Raw genomic sequence first — 17679 nt, 5'->3', positions numbered from 1 at the left:
GGCACCGTCATATATAGTGTGTACAGGGTGGTAGCAGGGTGTTCATCAGTCTCACAGCTTGGGGGAAAGGAGCTGTTAGCCTTGTTCTTGTACTGTGGTACCTTCTACCCAACAGTAGGACGTCAAAGAAATTGTGAAACGGATGAGAGAAGTCCTGGATAATGCTAGGGGTGCTGCAAACGCAGCGCTTCTGGTTTCTGACCTAGCTGGGGTGGTGGGGGGTGACCCCAATAATTCACTCAGCAGTCCTCACAATCTATTGCAAGGAGGTTTTGGCATCAACTGCCTTGCAATTCCTATTCTAGAGGTGATTCAGCTGGGCAGGACACTCTCGATGGTACCCTGGTAAAACGTGGCTCGAATGGGGGGTGGATGAAACCAAACCACAATGTATATTGGCAAATTTACTGCTCAGTATTTTTTAATGTTGCTAATTCCTTTCCAAAATTGAAATCTGTTGACTGCAGTTGAGTTCTCCATAAATGGTCATTTGTTTGGCCTGTTGGTGTCCAAAAATACTGATTGCAGAAATCTGAGACTTGCTATTTATTCACAAAAGTAGTGTGATCACTCAAGTTGTGTTCTCCGAAGGGGTTGTGTATTGGTGGCTGTAGAGGCCACTCTGGGATCCGCATAGGTACAGTGTGGACATAAGTAAGTGGTGGATGTGGTTAGTGGTTGGGTTTTTTGGTTGTTCATTCTCTCCTTTTGCAGCTGTCGCTTGTCCCTCTCGAACAGATTTGCTCCAGGTGCATCTATTGAGTGCAATGTCTTCCCAGCTTTTAGACAAAATGTTGACTTTCTTCAGGCTGATTTTTGATGTAATCCTTGAATTAATTCCTTCGCCCACCAAGGGTCTCTATGACCTTCAACTGAGAGTAAAGGATCTGCTTGGGGATTCGTGAGTTAGGCATCCGAATGGCATGGCCTATCCATCGGAGTTGGTGTTGCAACACCAACTCCGATTTTCTGATGACTGTATTCAGGTACAGTCATGGGAATAAAAAACCTACAAGGCCTTTATACTGGAGCCACACTAAGTTTCAATTGACTGTCATTTCAGGGGATTAAAAAAGACAAAATAGTACTTCAAATGGAAATGAATTCAGTCAATGCTATTAGTACTCAACAGCTCAGTCTTCATCTGTGGGAAGAGAAACGGGACTAACAATTCAGGCTGCATGTCAGAATTGAGAAGAAGCTCATCAGACATGTCCTCCACGCACAAAAGGAAACAAAAAGAGAAAGACACAAACAGGCTGATGTCAGATGATGCAGACAGCGGAACTGAGCTACCTGAAGTTGTGGAATCTAGTGTGAGTGTAGAAGGCTGCACCTTGCCCAAAATAAAGTTGAGGTGCTTTTCTTCAAGTTTGTGTTGACCCTCGTTGTAAGTGTTCTCAGCAGGCCACAGATCAATATACCAGAGTTGGATGGAGAATTAATGCAAAGCTCTGGATCAACACTGCAGTTCAACCTACCTTCAGGATTGACGATCATTTGCTGTTAGTAGTTGACAAAGTTTCAATATGTTGTGCTAAAATAAGCTAGATTTACTAGAGAATCAGAATCAGGTTTATTATCATTGGCATGTGACGTGAAATTTGTTAACTTAGCAGCAGCAGTTCAATGCAATACATAATATAGAAAAAAAACAAAATAAAATAATAATAAATAAATAAATTGCAGTATATGCATATTGAATAGATTAAAAATCGTACAAAAAAAAATATTTTTTAAAAAAGTGAGGTAGTGTCCAAGGGTTCAATGTCCATTTAGGCATCAGATGGCAGAGGGGAAGAAGCTGTTCCTGAATTGCTGAGTGTGTGCCTTCAGGCTTCTGTACCTCCTACCTGATGGTAACAGTGAGGAAAGGGCATTCCTTGGGTACTGGAGGTCCTTAATTATGGACGCTGCCTTTCTGAGACACTGCTCCTTGAAGATGTCCTGGCTAGTACCCAAGATGGAGCCGACTAAATTTACAACCCTCTGCAGCTTCTTTCGGTCCTGTGCAGTAGACCCTCCACCCCCCATACCAGACAGAGATGCAGCCTGTCAGAATGCTCTCCACAGTACATCTATAGAAGTTTCTGAGTGTATTTGTTGACATACCAAATCTGTATGCCTAGCTACACAGTCATGGGTATATAGAGACTGGAGCAGTGGGCTAAGCACACACCCCTGAGGTGCACCAGTGCTGATCGTCAGCGAGGAGGAAATGTTACCACCAATCCACACAGATTGTGGTCTTCCGGTTAGGAAGTCGTGGATCCAATTGCAGAGGGAGGTACAGAGGCCCAGGTTCTGCAACTTCTCAATCAGGATTGTGGGATTAAATGCTGTGCTATAGTCAATGAACAGCATCCTGACATAGGTGTTTGTCTTGTCCAGGTGCTCTAAAGCCGTGTGAAGAGCCATTGAGATTGCGTCTGCCATTGGCCTATTGTGGTGATAGGCAAATTGCAATGGATCAAGGTCCTTGATGAGGCAGGAGTTCAGTCTAGTCATGACCAACCTCTCAAAGCTTTTCATCACTGTCGATGTGAGTGCTACCGGGTGATAGTCATTAAGGCAGCCCACATTATTCTTCTTAGCCACTGGTATAATTGTTGCCTTTTTGAAGCAAGTGGGAACTTCCACCCGTAGCAGTGAGAGGTTGAAAATGTCCTTGAATACTCCCGCCAGTTGGTTGGCACAGGTTTTCAGAACCTTACCAGGTACTCCATTGGGACCTTCTGCCTTGTGAGGATTCACTCTCTTTAAAGACAACCTAACATCACCCTCTGAGACAGAGATCACAGGGTCATCAGGTGCAGCAGGGATCTTCACAGCTGTAGTTATATTCTCCCTTTCAAAGTGGGCATAGAAGGCGTGGAGTTCATCTGGTAGTGAAGCATCGCTGCCATTCATGCTATTGGGTTTCACTTTGTTGGAAGTAATGCTTTGCAACCCTGCCAGAGTTGTCGTACTTCCGATGTCGCCTCCAACCTCATTCAATATTGTCTCTTAGCCCTTGAAATAGACTCCCGCAAATCATACCTGGTTTTCTGGTACAGGCCTGGGTCGCCAGACTTGAATGCCACAGATCTAGCCCTCAGTTAACAACATACCTCCTGGTTCATCCACGGCTTTTGGTTTGGGAATGTATTACTATTTTTTAGAAAAATCCTATTTCATCATTGAAAAATCAAGCATGAGCATTAATATCAAAGGCAATTTCTTTTTAAGCTTTTACTCAAATCTCTGTAGATTGATCATGGCATACTCTTTAAACACCAAGATAGATCTTATGCAGGGTTTTTTTTGAAATGGTTACTTGACTATTTTCAAGAGTCAATATTGTTTAATGTCATGATAAGATAAGATAAAACTTTATTTATCCTGAAGGAGATTATTGTTGCAAGATTGCTCAGTCAGAAATTGATACTTTAAAATACAAAATGTAAGCACTGAGGTATAAAAAAGAATACAAAATGTGCATTAAACAGTAATGGTGCAAAATACAGATGTGCAATGAAACCATCTACTTATATACTTGAGTAGGAGGAGTTGTAGTGTCTTATAGCCATAGGGAAAAAGGATCTCCTGTGGTGTTCAGTGGTGCACTTCGGTGGAATCAGTCTGTTACTAAATGTGCTCCTCTGTTTGTCCAGTATGTCATGGAGGGGGTGAGAGAGATTGTCCATATTACTCCAAAGCTTCTGCAGCATCCTCCTCTCAGACACAACCACCAGGGAATCCAGTTCCACCCCCCAGAACAGAACCAGCCTTCCTGACCAACTTATTGATCTTCATGGCATCAGCCGCTCTCACCCTGCTGTCCCTGCAGACTACAACGTAGAATAGAATGCTGGCCACCACTGAGTTGTAGAACATCTGCAGCATAGTATGGCAGACACTGAATGACTGAAGCCACCTGCGGAAGTACAGTCAGCTCTGTGCCTTCTTGTACGGAGCCCCTGTATTTTTAATCCAGTCTAGTTTATTGTCCAGGTGAGTTCCCAGGTATTTGTAGCCCCGGACGACTTCTGCATCCGTTTCCTTGATGGAGATAGGAATGCAGGGTGTTTTCACCTTCCTGAAGTCCACCAGCAACTCCTCTGTCTTAGTGACGATGAGCTGCAGGTGATGCAGCTCACACCACTCAACAAAGTTGTCCACGATTCTTCTGTACTCAGCCTGTTGACCCAGCCCACAGCTGCCAAATTGTCCAGAAATGTCTGCAGGTGGCAGGACTTTGAAGTCAGAGGTGTAGACGGTGAACAGGAAGAGGGACAGGACAGTCCCTTGAGGTGCCCAAGTGTTGTTAACCACAGTATCTCATACACAGCTCTACAATCTCACATACTGTGGCCGTCTGGACAAGTACTCTCTAATAGTGTCGCATCCACCTGCATCTCTGTGAGCTTACTCCCTAGTAAAGCAGGTCACATGGTATTAAAAGCCTGGCTCATCCAGATGGGTGCAAGCCCGTTGAAGCAGGAAGATAATGGCATCCTCAACTCCAATATGTGGTTGGTAAGCAAACTGCAGAGGGTCCAGTGATGGATCTACAATAGTCCGGAGGTGTGTCAGGACCAGTCTTTCTAATGATTTCATAACTTGTGCGGTCAGTGCCACTGGTCTGTAGTCACTGGTGTGGTGGGACATGTGTTCTTGGGCACACAAGTATAATCAGCACAAAAAGCACAATAAGATAAAAATGTTACAAATATAAAAAAAATATAGCTTAGTACGTAGATTGTCCATAAAGTGGCTCTAGGCACTGTATACAAGGTGCCTCTGATGGGAAATGATAAAGTAGTGGTTGGGGAGGGAGTGTAGAGGGGTGGGTTAGTAGGTGGAGGTGGTGATCAGCCTTTGTGCTTGGGGAAAGGAGCTGTTTTTGAGTTTGGTGCTCCTGGTGTGGATGCTCCTAAGCCGCCTCCATGATGGGAGTGGGACAAACAGTCCATGAGCAAGGTGGGTGGGATCCTTCCTGATGTTACTGGACCTTTTCTGGCACTTCTCTGTCTTTGGTGGGTAGTCTGGTGCCAGTGATGCATCGGGAAGTTCTGACTATCTGTCGTAGAGCCTTCCTGTGCTAACTTTAAAAATTGCACTTCAAGCAAATACTGCCCTTCTAGATTTTTGTAGCATTGCACAAGTTAAAGTGATGCCCATTTCTGCACAGCTACACAAGGCTGGTCATATTGAATGAATGCAGAATTCATCCATTTTGTATTAATGATGTGACACAGTGAACAGTTGCAATGGCCAAAGTTCCAAACTCTAGTATCATAGTAACGTGTGCTTCATCAAAATGAAGAATTGGCATTGGTATTTTCAACACATAAACCATTGCTGTGCTCAATCATGGATCACTTGTCAGCAGGTTGAGCTTTGCTTGCATTGCACAAAATGATCAATGCTGAATGAGATCCATTGTGTCAGCAGTTTGTTCAGGAGCGAGACTGGAACAGCAAACAAATCTTATAAGCATGTCTTCAAAAGTATTTTCATAATGTTGGGACTCACTGGAAGCCAGTATGTCTCATCTACTTGGCACCAATGGCTGATGTATTTTCCCCATTGCATGCTAGTCTCTGCAAATATTAAGAATGAATATACACAAGAGTTCACCTAGCCATCTTAATTGTCCACTTGGAATTCTGCTGCAGGGCAGACTGTTGATATCATCCAATAGGTTATAGGTTGCTTAGCTCTTTATAGTTTGCTGCTTGTATTGTTGAGCATGCATGTAGCTATGTGTTGTAGTTTCACTAGATTGGTACTTGTGCTTAATATCTGATTCTATACCTTTAAAGCTGAGTTGGTCTGCTAGCTTGAGGGATGGACAGGCTAAGTGGATAGGCAAGTTGGAATATAATGGGAGGGAGTGCAGCAGAGATTCACTGGGTTGATGTCTGGAATGGAGGCAATTAAATGGACCTATTATTCTGCCCTTGCTCAAGAGTTGTCCCATTTTATTAAGCTAGGCAGATGGGTAGATTGCAGCCCTGTGTAGTTGTAGTTTGAAGGCAGTTTTATTATTCACCGGTACATTATAGTACGCAAGGATCTGAGTAAAAAGGCAGTACTTCTCTGTGTTCTTATGAAAGATAGATTCAGATATTGATTAAAATTCCTTTGACTCCCAACAAAGTGCTTCGAACTAATAGTGACTAAATATATAAAGGATATAAAAGTGGCCTGGCGATGAAGGTTAATTTCTTAACAGTCAATAATAAATAGTCAACAACAGCTATGAACTTACAAGTAAGCAGTGAGATCTAGTAATTAGAAACAAAATAACAAACCATATCAGTAAAGACATAACACCTATATTCTTAACTTTGGAAAAATGAGAGGGCGGTCTCATTGATATGCTGAGCAGAGATTTGACACAGTGGATGTGAAGTTAATGTTTTCGTACTCAGCTGTCAAAGTAAAGGTTCGGCCAATTGAGAAATTGGGAAAAAAATTCTTTAACAAAAGGGTGGTGAATCCTTGGAAATCTCTTCAAGAGAACAACAGATATTGAGGAAGAATTATTAGATGTCAAGGGGTATGAAGTTCATGCAAAAAAGAATGCTTAGATAAAAGATCAACCATGAACTTACTGAATGGTGGTGCAGCCTCAAGAGCCCAAAAGGCATGCTTGCTTCTGGTTCTTATATTCTTTATAAAATTTAACTCTGTTTTACACTAACCTTGGAGAGTCTTGAATTTGACAGAAGGGAAGACTGTGATGATCCTGTATTAAATTAGTTTGGGTACCCTGAGTTTGCCTATGGTATAAAATTGCTGATAATTTGAAAAGCAAGCTGACAATTTCATTTATAATGGTAAAAAAGAATATACAATAAGCTTATTTGGTCTGTTCTTTTTAGGCTGCAGGAAGGCTTAGTATTTAAGTAACTTAATTCCATGTCTCCTTTGAACAAAACAAATATCGAATTAGGTTGTAAACACAAGAAATTCTGCAGATGCTGGAAATCCAAAGCAACTTACACAAAATGCTGGAGAAACTCAGCAGGTCAGGCAGCATCTATGGAATGGCCAAACAGTCAATGTTTTAGGCCGAAACCCTTCTTCAGGACTGAAAAGTTTTATTAGGTTTATAGGTTTGAATTTAATTAGGTAAATAATTTCTCTTCAGATTGTATCAAGCAAAGTGCTTTATTTTGCTCTCCCTATAAATATTTTTGCTTAAATTTCAATTTTGGAGAGGTCTTTAGAAACGTATCCAAATATTTTGTAATTCAGCTATATCAAACTGTATTTTGGTTATCTCTTTATTGTCTTCTGAATAGGTTAGTTCTCAAGACCATCCCACTGCAGAATTGTTCACCACAAATGTTGGAGATGCCTCAAAGAGACTGGAGTGTGTTGATCCATTTCAAACATTAACTCCAAGTGAGAGGCAGTGTGCAGAAACTATAGTTAGCATGGGATACTCCTGCGAGAATGTAATAAAAGCCATGCAGAAAAAAGGAGAAAACCTAGAACAGGTAAGGACATGCATCTTTTTTCAAGGTTCAATGCAGGACAAGTTTTATCTCTGTACTCTTTTCAAATAATAGCTGGATCAATTTGTTGAATTAATTTACGTCAGACTTGTTTAGAGTTTCAAATAAATCAGCTCATAAGGGTGAAAGTGATTCTCTTCATTTAGGTTCTCTTTGTTGATGGGGATGGAAGTTTCCAATTTTTAAAGGAAATTGACATAGTTCAATAGTCTGTTATATGTGTTTTGAAGTAGGTGGATAGAATATCTGCTGTAGGTATCTATTTGATATATCTTTCTGCAAAGATTCAAGTGGGTTTTCATGGATGAACAGATTAAGAGTAGTGCTGGGTCTTTAAAATTCTGTTGTAACTTGCATTAAAAGAATTGTAAACTAACTCTGTAATGAAGAAAATATTTGGCTTATGATCACTATTCCATTGATACTTCTAATGGACCTGTTGTGTGAGGTGCAGGTGTATTCATAATTTGAATTTCCATAAGAAATTTATTCAAATATCTTGAGCATTTTATTATATTATTGCTCAATTAGTTAAAACTGATCACAAGCTTATTTCTGAAGAATTCCTTTTTACCACATGAAATTGATAAAAATGGTCAGGTAAGTTAGCCTGTGTTTGTCCTGTAACACATCACTTGTGATAAAATAGAATTGTTCCAATGTTCTGAAGAAGATCATTTGCTTGAAATATCAACAATGTTTCTGTCTTTGAAATACTCCTTGTCCTTTGACTATTTCCAGCACCTATAGTAGTATTTTGTTTTATTCCCTATCTATATGTGAGGTTCAGCTGAAACAGCCTGTAACCCACTCTTACACAGCACCTTATTTAGATTATTTATCAATGCTGATGAAGGGTCTCGGTCCAAATTATGAACAGTTTATTTCCCTCCATAGATGTTGCCTGACTTGCAGAGTTCCTCCTTCATGTTCGAGGTCTAGTACAACTTTATTGTCATTCAACCATTTACATGCAGTACTGTGCAAAAGTCTTAGATCTCAAGTCCAGCCATGAGACACCAAACAAGGTCAATTGGTTTGTTGATCATTACAGAATATCTCTCTGATGTTTCCCGCTCCCTCCCCTCTCATTTCCTCTTTTCCAACTATGATTTCCCTCTCCCTGCCCCCTTCCCACTCTCAGTCCACAATAGAAACCCATATCAGAATCAGGATTTAGATTATGAGAACACTCAGTCCTCTTTTATTGTCATTTAGAAATGCATACATGCATTAAGAAATGGTACAATGTTTCTCCGGAGTGATATCACAGAAAACAGGACAGACCAAAGACTAACACTGACAGAACCACATAATTATAACATATAGTTACAGCAGTGCAAAGCAATACCATAATTTGATAAAGAACAGACCATAGGCACAGTAAAAAAAAAAGTCTCAAAGTCCCGAGTTGATCGACTCCCGAGTCCCTGATAGCAGGCAGCAAAAGGGAGAAACTCCTTGCCATAAACCTCCAGGCACCGTCAACTTGCCGATACCTTGGAAGCAGCTGACCACAGCCGACCCTGAGACCATCTGTCCGAAAACTCCCAGCTTCTGAGCAGCCTCTCTGATACAGCCTCCCGAGCGCCATCCTCTGCCAGGTGCCTTCGACCTCTCCCCGGCCGCTGAAACAAGCAAAGCCGAGGATTTCGGGGCCTTCAGCTCCAGAGATTCCGGTTACCACACAGTAGCAGCGGTAGCAAAGCAGCCATTTCAGAAGTTTTCCAGGTGTTACGCTGTGCTCTGACATCTGTCTCCATCAAATCAGGATTGTGCACGGTCCCCTACTTGACAGAGTAGGGTTTTTTCATCACTCTCATATGTCGTGGAATTTGTTGTGTGTGTTTTTTTTTTCGAAGCAGCAGTACAGTGCAATACATAAGATTATTACAGTTCTGTACAAAAGTCTTAGGCACCCCTGCTAAGACTTTTACGAAAGTCTTATGTGCCTAAGACCTTTACAAAATAAGTCAAAAAATAAACAGTACACACTACTGATACTTCATGTGTGAAGGGGTGAAGGGATCTGGGTGGTGCCAGGGAGTTCAGTAGTCTTACAGTCTTGGGAAAGAAGCTGTTTTCCATCAAAATAGTTCTTGTCTTAATGCTACAGTACCTCCTACCTGATGGTAGGAGTACAAAGAGATTGCTGGACGGATGGGAGGGCCCATTGACAATGCTAAGGGTCCTGCATTATGTAGTGCTTCTCATAAATATCTTGGATGGGTGGAAGAGATTATCCATTCAGCAGATGATCCTCACAATTAGTGTGTATTTTTCCTTATTTAGATTATTCTCTTTAGGGAGAGACAGAATTGGCAGTAATTCCAAATTAAGTCTGATAATTACTTAAATATTGAAGAGCCAAAAGCATTTTGACTTTACCAGAACTGGCAGTCGTGCAGTGCAGAAAACAGGCCTTTAGACCAACTATACCCAGGCAAACCAGTGTATCAATCCAAACTAATCACATTCACAGCACTTGGGCTCTGGTCTGTACTTTCCAGAATCCGTCAAAATATTTACATAAAGTAGTAGTATAGCAAAGGAACAGGTACATCATTCCACAGGACCTTTGCCAAAATAGACTAATCCTGTCTACACATAGAATATAAGAACAGACCCTTTGGACCACAATGTTGTGCTGAACCAATTAAATAAGTAATCAAATGGCCAAGTAGGCAAATCCCTTCTGCCTACAAAATGTCCATATCCTTCCGTTTCCCTTACATTTTAAACTTCTCTTAAAAGCCCTAAATGTACCTGCTTCTGCCACCACTCCAGGCACCCACCACTCTTTGTGGTAATTAAAAAAACAGCTTGTCCCTCACATCTCCTTTCAGCGTAACCTCTCTCACCTTAAATGCATGTTTTCTGGTTTTAGATATTTCAGCCCTGGGAAAAAGATACTGTCTGTCTATTCTATGCATGCTTCTCATAATCTTTAAAACTCAATCAGATCTCCCCTCAGTGTCCGCCACTCCAGCAAAAACAACCCAAATTTGTCCATCCTCTTGTAGCACTTCTAATCCAGGCAGCATCCTGGTAAACCTCTTCTGCACCCTCTCCAAAGCCTCAACATCCTTCTATAATAGGGCAGCATGCTACATACCTTCCTAACCACCCTATCAACCTGTGTAACCACTTTCAGGGAGCTATGACCTTGGACCCCAAGATCCCTCTGCTCATCATCTGTTAGAGTCCTGCCCTTCACAGTGTACTGTCTCTTTACATTTGACCTATCAAGGTACAACACCTCACATTTGACCAGGTTCAACTCCACTTTGCCGTTCCTCCACCCATATCTGCAGCTGATCTGTATCCCACTGTATTCTTTGTTAGTCTTCGACGCTATCTACAGCAGCACCAGTCTTGGTAAATTTACAAACTCACCCATCTGCATTTTCATCCAGCTACTACTTTATACTTTATTGTCGCCAAACAATTGGTACTAGAACGTACAATCATCACAGCGATATTTGATTCTGCGCTTCCCGCTCCCTGGATTACAAATATTAAATATTAAAAATAGTAAAAATTAGTAAATTTAAAAATTTGAATTATAAATCATAAATAGAAAATAGAAAAATGGAAAGTAAGGTTGTGCAAAAAAACCGAGAGGCAGGTCCGGATATTTGGAGGGTACGGCCCAGATCCGGGTCAGGATCCTTATCACAGTTGGAAAGAAGCTGTTCCCAAATCTGGCCGTACGAGTCTTCAAGCTCCTGAGCCTTCTGCCAGTGGGAAGAAGGATGAAAAGTGTGTTGGCTGGGTGGGTCGTGTCCTTGATTATCCTGGCCGCACTGCTCCGACAGCGTGCGGTGTAAAGTGAGTCCAAGGACGGAAGATTGGTTTGTGTGATGTACTGCACCGTGTTCACGATTTTCTGCAGCTTCTTCTATACCAGGTTGTGATGCACCGTAGAAGAATGCTTTCTACGGTGCATCTATAAAAATTAGAGAGGGTTTTAGGGGACAGGCCAAATTTCCTTAGCTTTCTCAGGAAGTAAAGGCGCTGGTGGGCCCTCTTGGCAGTGGACTCTGCTTGGTTGGACCAAGTCAGGTCATTTGTGATATTGACCCCGAGGAACTTAAAGCTTTTGACCTGTTCCACTTGCGCACCACCCTAATGCGAGGTCATTTATATATCACAAACAATAGAGGTCCCAGTACACCAGTAATCACAGACCTCCTGCTATAATTAGTCCCTTCGACCACTAACTTCTTTCTTCTATGGGCAAACCATTTCCAAATCCAAACAGCCAATACACTGAGTCTCATGCATCTTAATCTCCTGGATAAGCCTCCCATGACAGACCATACTAAAACCTATACAACAATATCATATCTACTTCCACCGACCCTGCCCCACAGCACATTCCAGGCATCCACCACTCCCTGTGTAAAAAGAAGACTTGCTTTGCACATCTCATTTAGACTTCGCCCACTAATTAGACTGGAAAATGGACTGACAACCTATCCTTTCTATGCCCCTCATAACTTTATATACTGCTGTCCAGTCACTCCTTAGCCTCTGACACTCCAGAGAAAACAATTGAAGATTGTCCAGCCTCTCCTTATGGATGATGCTTTCTAAATCAGGCCATATCCCAGTGAACCTCTTCTGCACCCTTTTCAAAGCCTCCATGTCTTTTTCATAGTGCAGCAACCAGAACTGCATAGTACTCATCTGTGACCTACCTAAAGTTTACACAAATGTAACATAACTTCCTCACTGTTATACTCAGTGCCTTGACTGATAAAGGCAAGAAAGCTCTGTGCCTTCTTTATCACACTATCTGATTTTGTTATCACTTTCAGGAAAGTACCCAAGATCATCCTGTATATCAGTGCTCCTAAGGATCATGCTACCTTATATGTGTCCTTGCGTATGACTTTCCAAAAAGCAACACCCCAATCCTTGGACATTGCACTAAGCTCAACTCCTTAGCACCTTATCATCCATTATGTATGCCCTGCCCTTATTAGTTATTCCAAAGTGTATCACGCTCTACATATCAGGATTGAATTCCATCTGCCTTTGCTCTTGGTGCCAGAATGTTGACAATTCCTTTCCCCACCCTCCATCTGCACTTACATTGCTGCTACTTGACCCACCGTGTTACTCCAGCAGTTAGTTTCTTGCTCTAGATCCCAACATCTACAGTTTTTTTGTCACTGATACGCTCTGCTTCATATTACGGAGCGAATTTGGAATCCAATTTGCTAACTTGCCTTAGATCTCAAGGCTCTGACCTTTTTGGATATGTTTCTTAGGTGGGACCTTGTCAAATTCCATATCAGCTGCACTGCACTCATTAATAAATGTTCGTACCTTATTAAGCAGGTTCAGGAACAGTTATAAACCCCCTCAACCATCAGGCTCTTGAAGCAAAAGGGATAATAACTTCATTTTCCCATTACTGAAATGTCCCCACAACCTATGGATTCACCTTCAAGGACTCTTCATTTCATGTTCTCAATATTTATTGCTTATTAACCATATAACAATTACAGCATGGAAACAGGCCATCTCGGCCCGTCTAGTCTGTGCCGAACTCTTACTCTCACCTGGTCCCACCGACCTGCACTCAGCCCATAACCCTCCATTCCTTTCCTGTCCATATGGCTATCAAATTTAACTTTAAATGACAACATCGAACCTGCCTCAACCACTTCTGCTAGAAGCTCATTCCACACAGCTACCACTCTCTGAATAAAGAAGTTCCCTCTCATGTTACCCCTAAACTTTTGCCCTTTAACTCTCAACTCACGTCCTGTTGTTTGAATCTTCCCTACTCTCAATGGAAAAAGCCTATCCACGTCAACTCTATCTATCCCCCTCATAATTTTAAATACCACTATCAAGTCCCCCCTCAACCTTCTACGCTCCAAAGAATAAAGACCCAACTTGTTCAACTTTTCTCTGTAACTTAGGAGATGAAACCCAGGCAACATTCTAGTAAATCTCCTCTGTACTCTCTGCATTTGTTGACATCTTTCCTATAATTCAGTGACCAGAACTGTACACAATACTCCAAATTTGGCCTTAACGATGCCTTGTACAATTTCAACACTACATCCCAACTCCTATACTCAATGCTCTGATTTATAAAGGCCAGCATACCAAAAGCTTTCTTCACCACCCAATCCACATGAGATTCCACCTTCAGGGAACTATGCACCATTATTACTAGATCCCTCTGTTCTACTGCATTCTTCAATGCCCTACCGTTTACCATGTATGTCCTATTTTGATTAGTCCTACCAAAATGTAGCACCTCACATTTATCAGCATTAAACTCCATCTGCCATCTTTTAGCCCACTCTTCTAACTGGCCTAAATCTCTCTGCAAGCTTTGAAAACCTACTTTATTATCCACGGCGCCACCTATCTTAGTATCATCTGCATACTTACTAATCCAATTTACCACCCCATCATCCAGATCATTAATATATATAACAAACAACATTGGACCCAGTACAGATCCCTGAGGCACACCACTGGACACTGGCCTCCAATCTGACAAGTTAGCCACCACTACTCTCTGGCGTCTCCTGTCCAGCCACTACTGAATCCATTTTACTACTTCAATATTAGTAACTAACAATTGAACGTTCCTAACTAACCTTCCGTGTGGAACCTTGTCGAAGACCTTACTGAAGTCCGTATAGACTACATCCACCGCTTTACCCTCATCAATTTTCCTAGTAACCTCTTCAAAAAATTCAATAAGATTTGTCAAACATGACCTTCCACGCACAAATCCATGTTGACTGTTCCTAATCAGACCCTGTCTATCCAGGTAATTATATATACCATCTCTAAGAATACTTTCCATCAGTTTACCCACCACTGACGTCAAACTCACAGGTCAATAATTGCTAAGTTTATTCTTAGAACCCTTTTTAAACAATGGAACAACATGAGCAATACGCCAATCCTCCGGCACCATCCCCCTTTCTAATGACATATGAAATATTTCTGTCAGGGCCCCTGCTATTTCCACACTAACTTCCCTCAAGGTCCTAGGGAATATCCTGTCAGGACCCCGAGACTTATCCACTTTTATATTCCTTAAAAGCACCAGTATTTCCTCTTCTTTAATCATCATACTTTCCATAACTACCCTTCTTGTTTCCCTTACCTTACACAATTCAACATCCTTCTCCTTAGTGAATACTGAAGAAAAGAAATTGTTCAAAATCTCCCCCATCACTTTTGGCTCTGCACATAGCTGTCCGCTCTGATTCTCTAAGGAACCAATTTTATCCCTCACTATCCTTTTGCTATTAATATAACTGTAAAAACCCTTTGGATGTATTTTCTCCTTACTTGCTGCCAAAGCAGCCTCATATCTTCTTTTAGCTTTTCTAATTTCTTTCTTAAGATTCTTTTTACATTCTTTATATTCCTCGAGCACCTCATTTACTCCAAGCTGCCTATATTTATTGTAGATCCCTCTCTTTTTCCGAACCAAGTTTCCAATATCCCTTGAAAGCCATGGCTTTCTCAAACTTTTAACCTTTCCTTTCAACCTAACAGGATCATAAAGATCCTGTACCCTCAAAATTTCACCTTTAAATGACCTCCATTTCTCTATTACATCCTTCCCAGAAAACAAATTGTCCCAATCCACTCCTTCTAAATCCTTTCACATCTCCTCAAAGTTAGCCTTTCTCCAATCAAAAATCTCAACCCTGGGTCCAGTCCTATCCTTCTCCATAATTATATTGAAACTAATGGAATTGTGATCACTGGACCCAAAGTGCTCCCCAACACATACCTCCGTCACCTGCCCTATCTCATTCCCTAACAGGAGATCCAACACTGCCCCTTCTGTAGTTGGTACCCCTATGTATTGCTGCAAAAAACTATCTTGCACACATTTTACAAACTCCAAACCATCCAGCCCTTTTACAGAATGGGCTTCCCCCCAGTCTATGTGTGGAAAATTAAAATCTCCCACAATCACAACCTTGTGCTTACTACAAATACCTGCTATCTCCTTACAAATTTGCTCCTCCAATTCTCGCTCCCCATTAGGTGATCTATAATACACCTCTATAAGCGTTACTAAACCTTTCCCATTCCTCAATTCCACCCAAATAGCCTCCCTAGACGAATCCTCTAATCTATCCTGCCAAAGCACCGCTGTTATATTTTCTCTGACAAGCAATGCAACACCTCCCCCTCTTGCCCCTCCAATTCTATCACACCTGAAGCAATGAAATCCAGGAATATTTAGTTGCCAATCACACCCCTCCTGCAACCGTGTTTCACTAATAGCTGCAACATCATATTTCCAGGTAACAATCCATGCTCTAAGCTCATGTACCTTTCTTACAATGCTCCTAGCATTAAAATAGATGCATTTAAGAAACTCTCCACCTCTTACTCTCTGTTTATCCCTAATGGTGCAAACCTTAATCATTCAAAACAATCATTACTGAACTGTTCTCCGTAGCGAAAATCTCACGCAAGTGCTGTTGGCAAAAACACTCTCTCCAGTAACCTTTAAACTATGAAGCTGCCAAATCATACCAAATAACACGTAAAAATACACGGCCAATATAAAGTAGAAATAATGTATGTACAGTGTAGTATCACTTACGGGAATCGGGAAGACAGCTTGCTGAGCACACGGATGATGGTGTGTTAGACTGAGTCATCGCAGGTTGGGGTGGTGCAGTGGCCCCCACCCTCCGGGCCACCGACCGATACATTGCCGCGAAGCACGCAGGAATGCAGCGGTAGCCAGGAGGCTCACAGCACATCTTTAAGAAAAAAAACCGAAATAAACAAGCTAATTAATTAGGTGCTGCCCGACACGTAATTGTCGGCCCAGATCAGTGCCGACTGCCGATTGCATCGCCTCTGATCTGGGCCAACAATTATGTGTCGGCGGCACCTAATTAATTAGCATGTTTATTTCGGCTTTTTTCTTAAAGATGTGCTGTGTGCCTCCCGGCTACAGTTGCATTCTCTGCAAATCGGTATCTGTCTATGGCGTGGGGGTTGGGGTGGTGGGACACTGGGGTGTCATCTGTTTCTATTAGGGCAGGCAGCTCATCTTCTACCTCTGCCCACCTCGATGTCGAAGGTCGTGGTTCGTCGTCTGCTGTGGCTGATGTGGAAGACTTGCTTGACTGCTGAGCCTCGCGCGTTTTTCTATCACACAGTTCTTTGTAAGGACTCAAACCATCCTGCAAGTATCTCCTAAACCGACGTACCCTTCCAAAATTAAAGTCGTACTTTATCATTATTCATTCGGTTTCGATTGTTATCCTTTTTTCTTCCAATTGCATCAGCTCTTCATCTGTCAGTTCTTGGTCATGGGATGCCAGAACCTCTTCAACATCATGTTCGTCAGCTTCCACAAGCCAAACTCACTTTGTCCTTACTTTGTTCACCATGATCAAAATGCTTAATTATGTCTATTTTTACGCTGTGTAACGCCCTGACGAGCTCCTTCAGGCTTTTCGGATACTTTAGAACTCATCTTGCAAACGGCTGCTCACAGGCTCATGCTAAAGCAGTGCCGTTCCGAATCCGGGGGAGAGCAGCTGCTCGGGGCGCGCGCTGCCTTTTATCGCGCGCTGATTTTTTTTTCGTAACAGTGAAAACACCTTCTGAAAGCGAAATCAGGGTACTAATATAGGTCTTTCGTAACAGTGAGGTTTCGTAAAGCAAACGTTCGAAAAGCGGGGGACACCTGTACTATAAAACTGTGTTTTAATTCCTAACAACTTATCGACAGAGGAATTCATCCAGTGTATGCCGCTGTGTTCTTTTGAATGACTGTAAATGAACAAAATCGGCACAGACACCTAGTGCAGATAATGGACTGCCTTCATACAATGCCTTCTGCAGATGCATCTTCCCAATTTTCATTTTCATTGCAACGTTCAAGATGATTGTCTATATCTTCAAGGTTTTTGAAATTCCTAACTTGCTGAAGAAGTAAAATTGTTTCATTTTTACTCCTATCCGTTTCTGGCATTTCGAAGCCTGAATGCTTGAAACCTCAGTGTTGCAAAACAGTTCTGAATCGTCCTGCTGCTTATTTCTTGCCATCCATCAGTGACAAAAATCACTGCTTTTTGAACACAAACACACATGACTAACACTATTTTAAAGCTGTTTGCTGTAACAGCTGCACAAA

The 17679-nt window shown here is 41.8% G+C and overlaps 1 protein-coding gene across 2 annotated transcripts in view; it reads left to right on the top strand.

Moving 5' to 3' along the window:
* Nucleotides 1-17679, top strand: part of ubap1 (ubiquitin associated protein 1) — a 56490-nt gene that overhangs the window by 30508 nt on the left and 8303 nt on the right. For both annotated transcript variants that reach the window (XM_063042746.1, XM_063042747.1), the window contains exon 5: nt 7296-7493. In XM_063042746.1, coding sequence (XP_062898816.1) covers nt 7296-7493 — 198 coding nt within the window. The remainder of the gene's footprint in view (nt 1-7295; nt 7494-17679) is intronic.

This window comes from Mobula hypostoma, chromosome 3 (assembly GCF_963921235.1).
Source record: "Mobula hypostoma chromosome 3, sMobHyp1.1, whole genome shotgun sequence".
Taxonomy (NCBI): domain Eukaryota; kingdom Metazoa; phylum Chordata; class Chondrichthyes; order Myliobatiformes; family Myliobatidae; genus Mobula; species Mobula hypostoma.
This window is presented reverse-complemented; position numbering and strand designations above follow the sequence as displayed.